The sequence below is a fragment of the Gossypium hirsutum genome, chromosome D01, assembly GCF_007990345.1.
Source record: "Gossypium hirsutum isolate 1008001.06 chromosome D01, Gossypium_hirsutum_v2.1, whole genome shotgun sequence".
In the NCBI taxonomy this organism is placed as follows: Eukaryota; Viridiplantae; Streptophyta; class Magnoliopsida; order Malvales; family Malvaceae; genus Gossypium; species Gossypium hirsutum.
The window spans coordinates 60,395,872-60,416,000 of NC_053437.1; the positions used below are offsets into that span (position 1 = coordinate 60,395,872).

The 20,129-nt window shown below is 29.5% G+C and overlaps 1 protein-coding gene and 1 long non-coding RNA gene across 3 annotated transcripts; both read left to right on the forward strand.

The window, feature by feature from the left end:
• The first annotated feature begins 4,670 nt into the window (after positions 1 to 4,670).
• On the forward strand, positions 4,671 to 8,499 carry LOC107921358 (uncharacterized). 2 transcript variants are annotated; one of them, XR_001691036.2, is made up of 3 exons: positions 4,671 to 4,911; positions 5,085 to 5,252; positions 8,249 to 8,499. It is a non-coding gene; the product is annotated as an uncharacterized lncRNA (long non-coding RNA). The 2 variants fall into 2 exon arrangements; XR_001691037.2 differs by having other exon boundaries at positions 5,085 to 5,178.
• A 2,665-nt stretch (positions 8,500 to 11,164) lies between these two features.
• LOC107922658 (calmodulin-binding protein 25) lies at positions 11,165 to 12,267 on the forward strand. The gene has a single exon (XM_016852785.2). The coding sequence runs from the start codon at positions 11,430 to 11,432 to the stop codon at positions 12,075 to 12,077; it is 648 nt and encodes a 215-aa protein (XP_016708274.2). The 5' UTR covers positions 11,165 to 11,429; the 3' UTR covers positions 12,078 to 12,267.
• The last annotated feature ends 7,862 nt before the right edge of the window (positions 12,268 to 20,129 follow it).

The following is a 20,129-nucleotide window of genomic DNA, read 5'->3' on the forward strand; positions in this document are numbered from 1 at the left end:
GAATTTGTAGAATTTTTTAAAAAATATAAAATTTGAAATTTTTATAAATATTTTGAATTTTAAAAATTATTTTTAACTTTTTAGAAAATTATTTTTATTTTTTATAATTTTTGTTGAGAGAGACAAATTTACTCATTTTCAAAATTAGCATAGCTCAAAGGATACTTACACCAATCTGTTATTCGAATTATTCAAGTTATTTGAATTGTAAAATTTAACTCGACTCGAATTTGAAACTCTAAATTCAAATTATTTATTCGAGTTGACTTAAAAAAATTAAAATAACCCGATCTGATTAATTCAAAATTCAAAATTTTTTCGATTTTTCTAAATTAAAGTAGAATTTTATTCACCTCTAATCTATTTATTATTGTGATACAAATTGAAAATCAAGGTTTGTGGGTTGAAAAAGGTTATAGAGAACTTTTTTCCCTATTCGAACAGTAAACAAATAAAAATACATGTAATTATACTAAATAATAATAATTTGGTTTATTTAGCTTTTTATAAAATTTAATGAGTCGCTTTAAATTAAATTGGTCTAGTAGCTGTTACATGAACAATATAAGAAGGCCATTTATGTCATCACGTGAGTCTCACATGCCTAACAGATCTCCCAGAGTTATGAACGGTGCATTAACTTCATAATTTTTCTTCTTTCTTTACATTTTTTTTTGTTGAAATATAAAAGTGCGATTTTATATATGAAAATTTTGATTTAATTTGATTTTTACAAATTATTGATAATTTTATCGAATATTGATATGTTGCATACACAAATAATTATATTAATCTAACATAAAAATAAATGTAAGTATTTATTTATTTAAATGTATACAATTGAATCGAAATAAAAGTTTAATGCATATATATGAACTACAATTCAAGTTTTATGTATATAATTACACTAAATCAAATTTATGTATCGAATTGCACATTGAACCAAACATCATGTATAAATTTGGTATTTATTCCAAAAAGAAAATAACAATCTTTTGTGATGGATATATTTGTGAAGTCCCTCTATTATAGGAATCGTGTCAAATTAGTCCCTCTACTTTTAAATAGATAAATTAGCAGTAGGTATGGTCAAATTATAACAAAGTTAACATTTTTTGTTTAAATAATAATAAAATTATTATTTTTCATTTGCAATTCAACTACTAACAAAATATTTCATTAGTAGAACCATAAAAAACTTTTAAAAAACACTCTATTACACAATAAATAACATTTTTTAAAAACATATAATTTTAATTATGTTAAAATTTGGTCTTATTTAATTATTTTTAATGTTATATGGATTAAATCGAATTATTTAATGATAGAAAGACTAATTTAATCTAATTCTTATAATAGATGGACTTGACAAACATTCATGAATTGCGAAAAAGAAAAACCAAAATTTAATACTAATAATATCTACTCCATTTTCCGAGATCTGCACAGTCGTCATCCCTCGCTGAGATGAGATACTTCTGGCCAGAAAAATTTTTCAACTTTCTTTCCCAAGTTAATCTAGATTTGTTTGAACAGTTTATTTTATTATTTAAAAACACTAAATATTTTATATATTTTGATAGTTAAATTAAATAAAGTATTTATTGTATGTAATCCTGTAACTTTCACATCACCATACAATGTCAAGTGATTTAAAAATAAGAAAAATAATATATTTCAATTAACAACACCTTGTTTAACTTAGAAAAAAGATTATCGATTAAGTTTTAATTTAATTGATATATGTATTATCATCAATGTAAAAGGACGTGAATTCGAATATGTTGAAGCATATTATTTTCTTATTTATGAATTGGAGAGGAGCTTAAATAGTTATAGACATTGTGTTAAAAAATCAAAACTTATAATAAAATTATTCAAAAAAAAATTAAAAAAACTTAATTGTTTAAAGAAGAGTTACTGGTGTGAAGTAGACTTGATTATAGGTCTGGTTGGACTAATGCAAAATTTTAAGTTCGGATCTGATTCAATCTGACTCGAAAAAATGAGTCTAAAATTTTGTCCAAGTGGTTCAAATTAAAAATGCTAAATCCAAGCTCGATCCACCCCATTTTTTTAGATTTTTTTATAATTTTTTTTAAATATAATACATCAAATACACAAAAAATATTAAAATATATGTTTCCAAACAAATTAAAAATACATTTAAAAAAGTCAAATATCTTTAAAATGGTAGAAAAATTAATAATAAAACAAGAGTTATACAATATCCAAATAATAACAACAAAATAGTAACAATATAATAAAGAAATAGTAGCAAAACAACTTATTTGAGCCGAGTCGAAGCCAAAAAATCCTACTCTAGGCTCGACCCATTTAAAAAACGAGTCTTATTTTTTTTATTCAAATCCAATTTTTAAACTTATATTTTTTCTAAACCTTCTCACTTTTCGAATCAACCTTTAAACTTAAATGGATAGATTGATCCATAATTAGATCTAGTGTGAAGCATGAAAGAACCTCAAACTTCTGCTATGATCGTGGTCTAATAATTGGTCACATATTGGAGTCGTGTAGGTGAATGGGTTAGGGTAGGTTTGGTTTGGCGCGAGAGCAAAGGGGATAAGACCATGGTTAGACGTGGAATTCCAGCTAACAGTGATGCAGGGAGGACTCCTAAAGTGGAGTTTTGGCTACAACTTGAAAGGCAAATTCATTGTGCATGAATATGGTAATATTGTTACACTGTCTCTGGGTAGGGACATGGCTGCTACAACATAAAGGCAAAGGTTCATCACTGCTCAAAGGAGACCGGAGTCGAGAGTTACACGGATATCTAACAAGAAGATGGGTACGGCTTTGGTTGGGAATCTTGGTATAGTTGCTGGCCACTAAGAGTTTGAGGTGTCAGAACCAGAGTCGAGAGTTACACGGATATCTAACAAGAAGATGGGTACGGCTTTGGTTGGGAATCTTGGTATAGTTGCTGGCTACTAAGAGTTTGAGGTGTCAAATGCATTCTGACCTCATGCCGATGGTCCCCTGCTGCATGCATTTATTAATTATTATAGCTACCTACTTCCCAGTCCCCTTCCTAATCTCAAAACCTACCTACCTCCTAACAGTTATTTACAGTCAACGTGCTTTGCGTGGAACCTTTCATTGCTCATAAAATTTTAGTTTCTATTAGGTATTTTACATTTAAAAAAAATACAAATAATATCACTTTTTTACAATTAAATGTCAATTTCATTAGAAAAGTGGGTTACTTGTTGGTTTAACTTTGACTGTGTAATTCTCCCTTTTAATTATTATTTTAAAAAATAATTATAATATATATATTTTTGGTTTTTGCAAAGTTCTATTGAGTAGAGACATAACTTTGTTGAAAAGTGTAATTAAATAACATATATAATGGCAAAAAAATTGTTACTTTAATTGTAATTTTACACATTTTTATATATGCTATGTATCTTTTAAGATGTTGATTGAGTTTTAGCTTGATTGACATTGACATTGACATTGTTGTCAGTACAGGAGGACGTGGATTTGATTGCGCTGAAGTACATTATCATCCTATTTAAGGGTTGGAGAGGGGCTATTAGTTTGACTTGATTGAATTTTAGACATTGCATTAAAAAGAACATATATTATAAGAATTAATGTTAAATTAAAAAAAAAATATTTTCGTGTTTCAAAATTTTAATATGTTTTTTTAGAATATCTTGAGTTTCTAAAATCAAGATACATTCAAGCTAAATAAATTCAATGTGATCAATTACTCAAGGTGAAAACATAACTACATTTAGAGTTTGACAATGATATGATATTGAGAAAATTCAAGTTTAAATAAATGAGCCCGAAAAAGATTAAGCTTGAAATTATTCAAGCCCATGATAGATCCAATCTAGAATTTATAAAAACTCAAGTTTATAACTATACAAACATTAATAAGTGATATTTTTATATGATAATATTTAAAATAAAAATAAATTATAAATGAATGAATTATATTTTTTTAATTTATGAAAATATTCTTATAAATATTATACATTTACATCAAAAGCTTATTAACAATGATAGTAATTAATAATAAATCTTTATGTTAAATTATAAATTTAAAAAATAATTATAAATATAAAATATTTTTAATACAATATTTAATTTTGTAATTTTCACGAAAGTTTAAAAAAATTATTATATAAAAATAATAATATAATCATTAAATTAATTTTGAACCATATTTATCTTAATAAAATTTATCGATAACATAAAATTTTAAATAGTTAAATATATATAACTATTAATATATCATATATTATAGTATTATAGTATTATATATATTGATATAATATAATGTATTAATTAATAATCTATATATTAACATTTTTAACTAAATTCAGTTAAATTATTATTAGGGGTGCGCAAAATTCGGTCAAAATCGATTTAATCAACTAAATCAAATTAATTTGATTAATCGCTCGGTTAATCAAATTAATTTGATCAAGGGTCGGTTAATAATTTTTTGAACTTGATTCGAAATCGATTAATTAACCGAATTAATTGAACTTATTAATTAATATTATATTAACCCATTAGGCCACCACTACTCACCCAAACCCAGCCCCAAACAATAATCCACTCCCAAATAAACCCAATTCAGTGAAAATAAACCCAAACATAAACTTTTAATTTCCAAAATCTAAAAACTCAAAACAATGCACAGTAATACTAAAACACCAGCCACCGCCCACCAAATCCTAAAATCTCACAACTCAAAAATCTCTAACCCTAAATTGAAAATCCTTAATCTAAAATCTCCCAAGTTTCAAAATCCCTACTGCTAGTCACCACTATCTGACGTCCACCAGTCACATCATCTAACGTACACCAGGTTACCATCATCGTTCAATGTTTGTCTGCCATCGATTTTGACTTTGCTAGTCAAAGGTTTTTTTTTACTGAAATTGATTCTTCTACTTCATTTTTATGAAAAAAATTCATTCTTTGATATTTCTGTAATTCTACTACTGCTTTTTTGTTCTCAACGAGTCAACGTGTGTTTGTGAATGTAATTTTGTAGAAAGGTTATTGACCATATCTGCTGCTTCTTTGCTCTGTAGGTTACTGACGTAGTTATGCTGTTAATTTATCGCCGGTGATTACTCCTCCGGCTATGGATGCTGTAGAAAGTGCATTGGTTTCTCATTTATATATGTATACGTTATACTTCTTTTCAAATCGGCCTTGAATTTTAGTTCTAGTAGCAGATCTATATATATGAAAGTGAGGTAGTTATGCTATTTGCACATCAAAGATTATCGATATGGTTGATGTTTTGGATTTCGATTATATTCAATATTATTATGGACTATGGAGTAATAACGTTCTTATTAGTATAATGAGAGATATTTTCTCTTTATATACAACTATGTTAGGAGTGTGAGTGGTCTTTGTTAGATGCTTTAGAGAAGTTATACATACATATATTTATATGTTGGTTCCTCTTCTATTAGGTATAGCTAAGTAGCCATATCTACATTATAATTTACCTAACCAGAACTTTGGAACCCTACAATATTTTGATAAAAAACTATTTTGTTCGATTTTAACCTAATTCTGCTTGAAGGCATAGAAGGGGTGGTAGTTGATTTCCTAAGCTATACTTAGGCCAAAGACATTTTCTTTTTATATCAAACAAATATATAAATATAAGTTAGAAAGTGAAACTTAAGCAAGATAGGGAATGCATTATATAAAACTATATTGTAGTTACAGTAAAGCATAAGCCTAATTTTGTAGTATATATTGAATGGTCATCCGGTATATATTTTATATATACGTGAAGTTAAACTTTCTACTTTGTGTGCTATTCAAAGCTTGATGAAATAATGTAAACACATAGATGAGCAAGAGGTATAACAATAATTAAACCAGTGATTGTTCAGTATGTGGTGTGAACTCATCATATTTATGTTATCCATGTGGTTCATAAACTCAAGTAAAAATAATTTTAAAATAAAGCTGGAATAACATAGTTTCAAACTAATAGCGATGTGTTGGCATGCGTATGTGCCACATGGACATAGATACGCTATTCCTTTTCCTTTTTCCATTATCATGCAACATGTTTATGGTGAAATTCTAAGTATCTTTTTCTTTCCCAATAGTTGTGTTTTTTTTTTGCTTGCTTTCCTTTTGTTAAGTTTGAGATGAAAAGATAAATGGTCTTTGACAGTTTCTTGTGGTATTATATATAATCTAATCAGACTGTGGTATAGAATGTTTTATATTTTTAGGTTAAATTATTCAAATGTTGACCTAAGTATGCCTGTGATTTTGTTTTGGTCATTCAACTTTGCATTTATTTTAATATTATACATGTATGAAAAAAACTAAAGTCGTCGACTAGTCGTCCGGTTTCGATTTTTCACTATCTGAGGTAAGTCTACTAGTTATTAACGTATTTAAATCAGTATATATGTATGTATATCTATTGTATTTTTGTTAAGCTATAATTAAAAATAATTTGATTGAATAAGTTTGAAATATAAATGGTATATATGTATATACTATATTCGAATATAAGAATATATGCCTATATAAGTCTTTGAATTAAATGTAAGTACGAATGGTATACAGATAAATATATATACATTGTTTGAATATTAAATATGTATCTATATGTTTATGTTATTGAAAATATTTGATGATATGAGGATTATAAATGTAAACACAAAATTCGAATATATATGTACATTCATGTATAATCTTTGAGTTTGATTAAAAGTATGTATATTGCATTTGCATAGATAATTTCGAATAAGTATATATATATATGAGTTGAAACATATACGTATATATGTTTGAATAGGTCTTGAACATATTTCAAGGTGTGAATGTTAAATATATATATATATATATATGGGTAGTACTGCATATGTATGAATATACATGTAAAAGTTATTTTCGAATAGGTATATATATATACACATAAATATATGTTAAGTTCTTGTATTGAATTTAGTTAAGTAATAATATATAAATATTTATAAGTGTTTGAATTGAATTGAAGACATGATTTATAAACTTTTATTTGATTGGACATGAACTACAATGAACATGTGTTTATTATAAAGAATTATTTGAGGAAATATTTTGTATATGAGAAATTGAAATTTTTAGACTTAAAGTCTAGCAGGTTTAAGGCCGGTGATATAATTCAAACTTAAAGTCTAGCAGGCTTAAGGTCGGTGATATAATTCAGAAGGCTTAAGGCTGGTGATATAATTCAGCCTTAAAATCTAGCAGGCTTAAGGCCGGTGATATAATTCAGACTTAAAGTCCAGTAGGTTTAAGGCCGGTGAAATAATTCGGACTTTAAGTCTAACAGGCTAATTGTTGGTGAATTGAATCAGGTTTTTTTTTTAAAACCTTGCAGGCTAGTTGCTGGTGAACTTGTTTAAAAATGTGTGAGTTGTGCAGACTTAAGTATTTGAAGGAGTTTGTGTTTTTATTCGGCATAAGTAGTTGAAAAATTTATGTATATATCTATGCATTTGTTAATGTAATTGGAAGTTATATATATACGTGTTAATGTATGTGTATTTGGCATAAGAAATTGAGGAAATATACTATTGCGTATATGGGAACTTAAATATGTATAGTTATTGTTTGCAAGTAATTGTTGATCAAGAAAGCATTCGGCTTATCATGTTTAAGTATGAGTTAGGTAAAAAAAAAAGATTAATATACAAATACGTGTGATGGGTTGTGAAATGTGAATAATGTATCCATATTTATATTCAAGTATATGTACAGGGTAAGTTCACATATACCTTTAGTTATATGCTTATGATAAATACATGTACCCACTCAGTCTTTATATTTGTTAAGCATATATATATATATGTGCATTTCGTATATATAATTATTATTAAGTTTCTATGAGTTTAGTGATATGTAATTTGACAGGTAAAGAAGGGTTCTATTATATTAGATTGACATTTACATGTATTTGTATAAACACATATGTATATTCGATATTGATAGTTATTGAATCTATATGTATATAAATAAGTATTCGGTTATACACACTTCATGTGTATGTATATTTAATTCTAAGTATTACATAATGGGATATGTGAAGGTTACACTGTATATTTATAGAATCAGGAAATTATTTGATATTTATGTAATGTTTTAATATTAAATTTTTGGTTTATTATAGACTTACTAAGCTATAAAAGCTTACTTCATTTGTTAATTATGTCTTTCTGTTTTATAGTTTTAAAGATCAAGCCTCAAGCTCGAGGATCGTCAGCAAGTTCATCACCCTATCTGTAGTCTCGGTATTTAAAATGTTTAAATTCTAACTATGACATGTACAGACTAGATAAATGTGTTGAAGGTCGTATTTTGTAATAGTGTATATGAATATAATAGCCATACTAATATGGTTTATTTACTTATGGATTTGCTAGTTTGTAATGTCTTTGTTTACTTTAAATGGTTAGAAGGGAAAATTTAAAATTTGCATATTTAATTTTAGGCTCTAATTATCATATGTAACTGTTAAAATTATTGAGCTTTAATGAATGTCTGTTCTGAGTTGTGTTATGTTTAGTAATGCCTCCTAACCCTAATTTGGCGACGGATATGGGTTAGGGGTGTTACACAGACGATCTTGGTACATCAAAGTACGTTTTGCTTGAATTTGATTATGTGAATTTATTGGGATAACATCCTGAACAACATATGTGGATAACGGTAGAATAGGTTTTCCGGTTCTAGGATGACCATATAACTTTGCATACAACTCCGCGACACGAAGGTACTCATGAAGTTATATATACGAGGATTGAATGGCATTGGCAATTTTTAAAATAGTTTTAATAACACCCTCCCGGAATGTTGAGCTAATTTGGACCCAATCTTTCTTTTTATTTCATCAATTTTAGCACTCGTACTAAACATTACACCAACCTGAAGACTCAATTCAAAAACATAGCCAACATCGAACTAACGAATTTGGTCTTGAAGCTGCACAATTAAATTACTCGAATGGTATAGTCAGAGATCAATTTCAATTAAAATATTGCACACATTTTCAACTATTGCTTAAGGTTATATTATTTTCAATTTCTAACAATATATTATGCTATTTTCAATGTCTAAAAATTGAAACCCTAACAATGCACCAATCAAATTAATATAACAGTTACTTTCAATAGATTATATTTATTGTATCATCTGATTAAATTAAACATCAAAAGCGTAAAACTTGCAACTTAATACTGTGTCATTGAAGGCCCGATCCTAGAGTAGTTTGGGAATACGGCCGCCTAGGGCTCAAGGTTGGAAGGGGCTCAAAAAAATTCTTCAGCTTTTAACGTGGAAAAAGAATCTTCAATATTTTAAATTTTCTAATTGACGCTTCATTACAGACAGAAAAATAATAAAATAAAAAGGGCCCCAATTTTTTATTTTATTAGTAGTATACGTTTTTATTTTATTGTATTACATTTTATAATTTTTTTAAAAAGGGGCTCTAATTTATTGTTTCGCTTAGGGTCCCAAAAATGTTAAGAATGGACCTATTTGTCATTTACTAAACATGACTAAATGAATACAAAATCATGCTAATATATACAAAAACTAATATAACACACTTTACGCTTATTTAAAATATTTATTTATCGTCCTATGTGTTGTCTGAAAAACAACATATCATTAATATATAAACTCAATAAACATGTCAAACAATTATATTCATAAAAAAAACCACATCACTTCAAAAAAATTAATCAAAACATAATACTCTTAAAAATATAATAAAAAGTACTTAGTATTTTAAAAATAAACCTATCATAATAAACCATACATAAAAATTCGAAAAATTAATAAGACAATAAGTAATTTCTTATTTAAGTGGTTTTTGCTAGAATGGTAAGTAGTTTTAGATTTTTGAAGTTTAAAAATTATTTATGATTTTTGAGAGGTGTAGTTTAAAGTTTTAAAGAGGTTTTTGAGAGCTCCAAATTTTTTTGAATTATTATTATTTTACATTTATGCTATTTTAAGTTCCACATAAATTTTTTTGTTCAAAAGGAAAATTTTAAAGCAAAGCAAAACTTGTTTGTCTTATCTTGTTATTGGATTCGAAGTCTCAATCTCCATAATGCTATGCAACGCCCAGCAAAATTCGTCAAAGACTTTTCATTTCACATTCATTCTCATGTCAAGTTTGGCCATACCTTCCACTACTCTGTTTTTTGGTCTTGATACATGTTCTAATCTCAAGTATTAAGTTTCGCTCCAATAAATCCTCAATCTTCCTCCTAACAAGTTCTAATCTCGAGTCTGACCAATTAACAGATTAATTGCCTTTATACAATCCATCTCTAAGACAATTTTCTTAACTCCCTTCTCCCATGCTAGTTTAACTCCCTCAAATGTCTCTCATAACTCAGCTTTCAGCATCGGATGGATCCCTAACTTACGAAAGAACCCCCAAAGCCATCGTCCTCCATCATCCCTTGCCACTCCCCCCACCACAACAACAAATGAGCCAACTCCCACTGTTGCATCAGTATTCACCTTTATCCATTCCTCTTTCGACACCTCCCATATTTTCCCTCAAATCGACATAATCTTTCATCACAAAAATAAACTAATATTACTTTTTTTTGAAATCTCCATCTTAAGTGACAATTTGATGATTGAAATCTTAAAATTGTTATTTCATTTTATGATTTAGGTGTTAAAAAAAATCAAATATTATAGCATTCATTTTATTTTGATAAAAAATATATTATAAGAGTAAAAAAAAATTTTTATTTTATTTAAATAAAAAGAGCTAAATTTTTTCCAAAATAATTTGTTGACCTAATATTTATTTAAAAAAAACACTTAAAACAAATCTATCATAAATAAATAAATAAATAATAAAAAAGTGGAGTTTACGCGTAAGAGTGGACGCCGAAAGACGCAGCCTTGACAGTCAAACCTGCAGAATAAGTAGATGAAAGCCATTGCACTCGTTGAGTCAAACTCAAAACTCAAAAAAAAGAAAAAGAAAAAAGAATGTAATAATAATAAACCATGGTTAGATTAGATTAGCTAAGTAGTACGTTCGGTCGATTCCCGTACGAGAAAATATGACGCCTGTCCCTCTGTCATTACGACGCGGTTTCTTCCCCCCTACCCCCCACCGCCCTATTTAAAGCTTCCTTAAAAGTCTCCTCTTTCCCCCCATTTCCACCTCTCTTCCTCCCTTTTCTTTCTTATGCTCTTCCCAATCGCTTTGTCTCTTTTTTGGTCTCACCTAAATTAAAATATAATTCCATAACATGACCAATCACAACTACTGGATGGTTCCTTCCTTTTGATTTTCTTTCTTTTACAACTTTCCATCTGGACATAGCAAAAAAACAGAGAGATCTATAGTTTCACTGAACTTGCAGCAGATGGCATCATCATCATCGGAAAACTTGGCCAACATTGAATCGTGGGAGTTTCGTCCCAGCTTTGCTGATTCTTGGCTCTCCGAAGCCGAAGCTCTTACCAGGGCACTCCAAGACTCCTTCTCTACTTCCTTCTCTAACTCTGATTCGCATTCTCTTTCCCCGCTCTTCGGCCTTGTCAACTCTATCCCCTTACCGTCGCCTACTCCTACCCCCAGCGGGTCAAACGTTTCAGGCTCTGACCCTGAAACCACTGTTAAACGTCAGCGGACACTACTCAAGCCCCTTCCCACTGGAAAAGTCTCCAAGTCCAAACGCAAGTCCCGTGCCTCCAAGTTCTCTCAAACCACTTTCATAAAGGCGGATCCGGCCAATTTCAGGCAGATGGTGCAACAGGTGACTGGAGTCCGCTTTTGTAACGCGCAGATGTCTTTGAGTCCGATCCTGAAGCCCGAGCCTCAAAGACCCGGATGCCTGCCTACGCTCGACACATCAGCCTTTTTGTTGGATCAGCAGCAGCCATCTTCAGGAGCTGTTTCCGGGTCCAGCTTAGTTCCATTACGGTCTTCAGACGGTATAGCTTCTGCTGAAGCTACCTTAGATCCCAACAGTTTTCCCTGCTTTCCCACTCTAGAATCCTGGAAAGCCTAGTTTTTCATTTTTGCTAGTTATTTAAATTATCAGCTGTACCCTGCTTTTTTGCTAGTAGTTTATCATTTTCGGAGTAGAATATGGGTGGAGCTGTTAATATAGTTTCTTTTCCCCCCATTTTTTTGACTCCATGATGTTCATGTAGATTAGTATGGTTCATGAGTGATATTATAATGGCTAATTTATTTTACCAGTTGATGAATGAATCATACCACTTGAAACTTCAAAACTTTCAACACACATATATATACCGAAAAGAAAACAACCTTTAAAACTTCGAAAGAAAAGAATCCATTTACATTGCAATTTATAATATATTTTCATAATTTTACGGGAAAGTATCTGTAAAATTAAATTAATTTTTACACTTTTTTATTAGGACAAAAAGAGAGAGAGGTAATAGACCGATGAGGTATATTATTATTTTTAAATAATTAATTTATTACAAGATTGTAATTAATGGTAAAGAAAAAAAATTAGAAAACTTCCATAACTAAATTTTCTACCCATTTAAACTTCAAAGAACTGCAACTCGAATCTTTGCTACAACTGTGCGTGACAACAATAACTATGCATCGAGCTTCAAGAGCTCATAGTGCTCAGATGTACCATGAAGCAATTTTCCTCGAGTCCAATTGAAATTTTTAGAACTCATACTGAACTTTTATCAAATTGGCTCTGAACTATATTTATTTATTTTTATTTTGGTACCATTTTTTTTTGTCTTCCATTATTCGATTTAGTCTTTTTTTTTTTGTAATGACGTAAGAAAAACCGTTCATCGTGGCACATCTAATAAATCACAATATACAATATGGTAACAGATTTTTCTTTTAACACCGTTACAAAAGAAATAGTAACGAAATGATAATTCAAGTAAATTACGTACCAAAACGAAAAAACAGCTCGAAGGTGAAATTCAGCATTAATCCAAACTTTTATTACACCAATTGTACGTACTCTTACAATCTCTTTTCTCTTTTCAACACTTCTTATCAATTTAAGCCAATAGACAATTAGTGACTAAGACTCAATCCATTTTACAACTTATGTCTTTACACTTTACTAATTTAACTTTTTATTCATTTGATAAACATATTTATAAAATTGTACTCTTTTAACTATAAGTTGCTTTCTTAAACCCTAATTATCTTGACATCCCTTTAAACATATCTTAGTACTTTAAATTTATCATTAGCTATACAAGGAAGCATACTGGAACTTTTACCATCTTTACTCACCCTCTTTATGCTATAATAAATACATTATATGACTTTAGGTCTTTCATAACTATACTCTTCTGTTTAATTTTCTTTTTAAGCTATCAACTACCGGTTTAAACATCTTTATTAATTTTTTTTATACTTTCACCCAAATAAACATGGATGAAAACCAATCTTAGATAGTGTTAGGATAAACCCGGTTAAGCAACAAACAAGTAAATACGGAGAAATTGAAAAGATCGAACAAAAATATTTTATGTGGAAAAATCCCTCCGAAAAGGGTAATAAACCACGAGAAAAGATAATTTCAATAAAACGATAAAAAAATGAAGAGTAAAAAAGATGGAGATAAAATTAAACCCCAAAACCCGAAATAAGAACTCTTAAAACGTAAACACAAAATTATCTGAAAGCTTATAAAAGCTAATACCTAAATGTGTAATGAGTTATTTTTCTAAGGTGGAAAAAGGGCCTATTTATAGGCTAAATTTGTAGGTCAAATAATATTAAAATAACCTACACTAATCAGAGTTTAAGTGAGAAACTAAAAACATAATTTAATTGGGAGAAGAAAAGCCGAAAAATATGAGGCATAACTCCACAAACCTTGACTCGTATTTCCACAACACCTTCTTTGCTAAAGTCTACCACGGGCTTATCTCGAACTATGCAGGATATTGACTGAGTCAAAATTGTGCTTAGAAGCTGGAAGTCTTCTAGTCTTCGACTTGTGCACTGCCAAACCAAAACTGACTCTGGTTTAATTTTCACAAACACAATGCCCTATCTTTTCAAAACCTATATCCAAAAGAGAAGCTCTCTTATACGAAACGGTGATACCTTTTTCCCTCCTATGACCAAGTTGCCTCCACTTCAAACGAGTCGACTTCGACTCCTTAACAGAGGAGGGATGTCCTGTTTCACCAATCATCATTGATCCTTCCAGAACATAAAGACTACCAGTCTTTTTTCCCTTTCATCAAAACAAGAGCCCTGTGGGATATCTTAATGTTGTTTGGCTCGAAATTAATTCTACAGCCCTTCGAGTTCAAAATTCCCAAGGAGATGAGATTTTTCTTTAAGTCAGGCACATGCTTGACATCTGACAATGCCCTAATTGTCTCGTCGTGCATCCTAATCTAAATAGTACCAATATCAGTTACCTTACTGGGTAAACCATTCCCCATGCGCACAGCTCCACATTCAATTGAACTGTATATGGAGAACTAGTTCCTGTTGGGATACATGTGGAAGGAACACCTCGAATCTAGAATCCACTCGGACATAAGCTCGGAGCTTTCACTTGTTGACACCAATAAGAAATCATCACCCTTGTCATTGGCCAAATTAGCACCAACTAAATCTTCCTCGTTGCTTTCAGCAACCCTTTTATTTCGCAGTTTGTAACAATCTGTCTTGACGTGACCTAACTTCTTACAATATCGACATCTCTTGTCTCGTTTCCTTGATGCTACCAAAATCGAGGCTTGCCTATCTGACTTGCTATTTGAACCACACTCATTGTTAATTTTGTCTTTACTTAACATGTGACCCTTCACATCTTCGAATAAGAGATTATCTCTGCCATAAATCAGGGGTTCCCTGAAAGACTTGTATGAAGAGGGTAAATAACACAATAATAGCATAGCTTGATCTTCATTGTCAATCTAAACCTCAACATTTTTTAAATCATTCAAAAGAGTAATAAATTAACTAATGTGACCTCTAAGGTGCTCACTTTTGTCTATACGGAACGTGTATAGATGTTGTTTCAACACTAATCAGTTAGCTAGAGACTTTTTGTCACGTAGAGGGTTTCTAACATTTTCCATAAGGTGAATGTCATTTTCTCCATCAAAACCTCATGCAAGACATGATTTGTTAGACATAATTGAATTGTGGAGAGAACTTTTTTATCTAACTTATCACATTCTAATTTATCCATGTTTGCACTTTTCTTCTTTGTAAGGACCTTTTCAAGATCGTTTTGAATCAAAATTTTCGTCATCCGAACTTGCCACAGATTGAAATTTTTAATGCCATCAAACTTATCAATATCAAATCTTATAACTGCCATCTCTGAATGTGTTGATTGTAGAAATCAAACTAGATTTTAATATCAGTTTATTGGGGATAAACCTGGTTAAGCAATTAACAAGCAAAATAACGAAGAAATTGAAAAGATCGAACACAAATATTTTACGTGGAAAAACCTCTTTGAAGAGGATAAAAAAACCATGGGCGAAGATAATTTCACTAAAATGGAAAAAACAAAGAGTACAAAAGATAGAGATAAAATTAAACCCTGAAACCTAAAATAAGATCCCTCAAAACGTAAACACAATATTCTCTAAAAGCTTGTAAAAGCTAATACCTAAATGTGTAATGATTTATTTTTCTAAGGTGGAAAAATGACCAATTTATAGGCTAAATTTGGAGGTCAAATAATATTAAAATAACATACACTAATCAAAGTTTAAGTGAGAAAATAAAAATAAAAATTAATTGGGAGAAGAAAAGCCAAAAAATACGAGGCATAACTCCATAGATAGGCAAATAAGTTTTCATTCTACTCTTTAAATTGAAATATAATATAGTAATATTTATCTATCTTTCCAAGTAAGGTATCAAGTGCGTATGCAATTGTTCAGTTCTTTATTATGACACATATAATGCAAGTATTTATCCACTCAACCACACTCTGTACAAACATAACTCGTACTATATGACAATATTGCTACGATATCCTATGGCATGCCATATCTATCTAACTAGTTTCCCACCTAGCTTACAAGGGTTTTCTCAGTTCATAAAATAGTTTCGTCACTTTGATTATTCAATGTAATTATTATCATATAAGCATGTAATTTCAGTAATACAAATAACAAATATTTAGCATACAATTGACGGAATTAATCATTCAATTAAGCTTACATTAAAGTATCACAATTCATTCTTATACAATAAATTAAAAAAAAATTAAACTCATTATAGATTCTTATAGAATCTGTGACGACTCGCAAGTTAATGGTGTCAAAAAATATGGTTTCAGAATCCTATTTTTGAAACCAGACTGTAAATATATTTATTAAATATTTACTAAATTATATTATAAGTTAATTGAATTTCGGACAAGTAATTTTGTTGAATTAGTGCTTAATTAAAGTTAAGAGACCAAATCGCATAAGTAATAAAAGTGTAAATTACTTAAGGATTTATAATTAGAATTTAAAATAAGGGGCTTATATAGTAATTATACCCTTAGAACTTTAGTGGCCGATTTCTAATTATGTTTGTAATAAAATTTTAGTTTAATTAAAGTATAAAATAATGATTAAAATGAAATAAACTAAAACATTAAGTAAAAGTGGGTGGAAGAAAAGAAAGATATTGTCATCTTTCTTCATGCAAAATTGAAACCAAAAAAATAAAGGAGAAGGGAAAATGGCTTGGGGTTTTCTAGTTTCAATTCCAAAATTGGTTAGTTCAATTTAGTCATTTCCTTGAAATTTTTATGTTTTTGGAATCCTGGGAGCTTAAGCTAGTTGACCTATGTAGTATTTTTCAGTGCTGTTAAAGATATTAGAAGTTTCCATTATTGAATAGTTGAAGTTTTAAGTGCTAATTTGATAGGTTTTAAGTTTAAAATTGAAAAGGGACTAAATTGTAAAGTCAATTGATGATTTTGTTTAATACGGGCTAAAATGCACAAATTTTGAAATTTGTGAAATGAAAAATAGGAGGTACAATAAGGACTATAGTGAAATCGACATGAAAAATAGAGGTTAGGATTGAAAGTTATGTTAGTCTTGGTTTTAAGGACTAAATTGAATTAAATGCAAAAGTTACTTAAATTAGCAATTGAATGTGAAATTGTTTGCACATTGGTAATTTTGTATGTTTGTCTTAATTTGTAGCTAATGTCGATCTAAGTTCCTTGAAAAAGAAAGGAAAAGAAAAAATCGTCGACGAATAGCTTGTAGTTTACGGTTTGTGTTTCTATAATTCGAACTACTTTGTAATTGCAACATATTGAATTTTTTGGGCATGGTAAGTACTTAAGGTGAGACACTTTGTTATAATGAGTTATTTTGGATTGATTTGAATTGGATAATGTTAGGGAGGACTAAATTGAATGTATGTGAAAAATGTGTATGTTTATATAAATGTGTAATTGAATACATATTGAGATGATTTATGCTACCATATGAATAGATAAGTAAATTCATGATGAAAATACAGATTAAATGAGATTATTGATTGATAATGAAATGAGTAATGAATACCTTATTAATTGTTCGGGTAGAGTCAGATATAGTTGGCATGCCTTAGGATAGGAAGAGTTCAGGGTTACTTCGACTATGAGTCGATGAGGCACTGGATGCCAAATTACTTCAATTATACCGATGAGACACTGGGTGTCAAACTTATTGATAAGTGCTAGACGCAAACTATTTACTTCAGATTTATCCGATGAGGCACTGAGTGCCAAACTGGTGTGTTGATTGGATCCGTGTATTTGTTCGAGTTGAGTCAAATTAATAAGGAGATAAATGGTAAAAAAATAAATATTCATAATTGAAATGATGATGATGAATAAGTCCTTGAATCCATGAAATTAAAAAATCTAATATGAGATGTGGTATTTGATATTGAGATTGCAAATGGATATGAAATAAAAGTAAAAATGTTAGATGAAATATCTATTTATGAAATGAGTTAAAACAATGATAGTTATGTTCATTAAATACATGAATTTGGAAATTGAGATAGAATGTGTTGTCTTATGGATTGAGATATTATATCATGTATGAAGTGAATTGTTATGCCTATATATTAGTGGATTGTGTTAGATTTGAACAAGGAATGTGAGAAATGGTATATTTGACATGTTACTTGCATATCATCATTGTTTTTAACTTATGAATTTTAAATGACTTATGTTATGTTATAATGTTCGAATTATAGAAATACCACTGATTTATACTCAGTGTACAATTTTGTTTTTTTTTGTGCACAAGTTAAGTTCTTTTTTGTTAGATTGTCACATCAGCATCTAGCGGCAATCCCAAACTCGAAGTGTTAGTGATGTTTTGGTTATTAATGGTATGTACCTAGGGAGTCTTATGTTTTTGCAAATATTATGTTTTGGATGAGTTTGACATTTTGAATATCATGAATATGTATGTGTGTGTGTGTGTGTGTGTGTGTGTGTGTGTGTGTGTGATGGTAATGATCATAACAATGATAACTTGTTGAGTAGTTTGGCATGTACGTTTATTTGCTTCAATGGTAATTAGGTGATGTGTAATAGCCCGATTTTAGGTCTAGTCGGAACAGTGGTTTTGGGACCACAAATCCGACGAGGAAAAAATGTAATGGCCTAAATTTTTAGAGGTGTCGGAACGGTGATTCGAGATCACTAAATTCGAAAAATGGGTAGAAAATATTATTAATTTAATGAGTATAAGTTAAATGTGAAGTAGGAAAATGTTTGAAATAGTGAATAGTACACTAGAAATAAATACTAAAATAATTAGAATCGAAAATGAGGTATCGAGACCTCGGGGATTTTAAACCGAGCCATAAACATTTTTATAAATATTTATGTAGTGTTAAAAAGTTAGTATTAAAGTTTTGTTAAGAAATTTTAAAGTTCCGATAATTAATTGAACAAAAAGGACTAAATTGTAACAAATGCAAAATTATGAAAAATGATTAAATAGCTTAAATGATAAAAGGAAGAGGGCTTAAAAGGCAAATATACCCAAGGTCTATTTGGGCTGGACGGCAAAGGCATGAAATCAGCAACAAAGTAAGGAGAATTAATGGAAAAATTGGAATATTGCAAAATTTACTTAATAAAATTAGGACCAATGTGGAATTATCTAGATTTCTCTTTATTTTTCTGCATTCTCATCAGCAAAAACACCATAGAAGGGTTTCCTTAAGCTGGTTCTTCCCATTTTTACTGCAGGTAAGTTCAATTCTTGATTATTTCTTGAAAATTTTATGTTTTTGTGACTTTTACAACTAGACCCACTTGTTGAATTCATTAGTTTTTAATTCTATGAAAGAATTTGAAAGTTGCTATGAATATGTGCTGGAAGTATATGATGATTTAGCATGGAATTAGAGCTTTAAATTGTTCATATGCTGATTTTATTGAAAGAATTGAATAGAAAGTGAATGTTTGGGACCTAATAGTAAAAGAGTTTGAAGATAGAGTTATATGTGAAAATTATGGATTTCAATAGTTGTGTAACAACTTATAATGTCTAGGTAAAGTATTAATTGAGAAAATTATATTAATTTAGGGGTTAATTGAGAAAGGACCGAATTGTATAAACTGTGAAATTTGGGGCAAAATGGAAACCAACATTTTGCATTAAAGCAGTTTTGGACAGCAGCAGTAGTCTAACTTTTAAAAATCACCAAAAATTGTGGGAATTGAATTAGAGGATGAATAAAATATGAAATTAAATCTTGTTGAGTCTAGTTTCTCATAGAAGAAACGGTGTAAGTAATGGAATTGTAACTTTTGAGATATTTGAAGTTTAGTTAGACCGAGTCAGAATGAGTTCGGAATCCCCTATTCTGACTTTGGAAAATTGTTAAAAATTTTACAAAAATAATTATGAGTTATAGTTTATATTATTAGAATCCTTAATGAGTCTATTTTCAAAAGAAATAAATGGAAACATCATCCGAATTCTGTACAATGAGATAATTAATTTTTAGTGAAGAGAGGTCAGAATTGTCAGATAGCGAAACAGGGGAACTTTAAAGAATAAACCGTACTATTTGGCTAAACCAAAAATTCTTAAAT

Bases quoted from the DNA above. Each gene is read 5' to 3' on its own strand.
- LOC107922658 (XM_016852785.2), top strand. From the start codon at position 11,430: ATGGCATCATCATCATCGGAAAACTTGGCCAACATTGAATCGTGGGAG.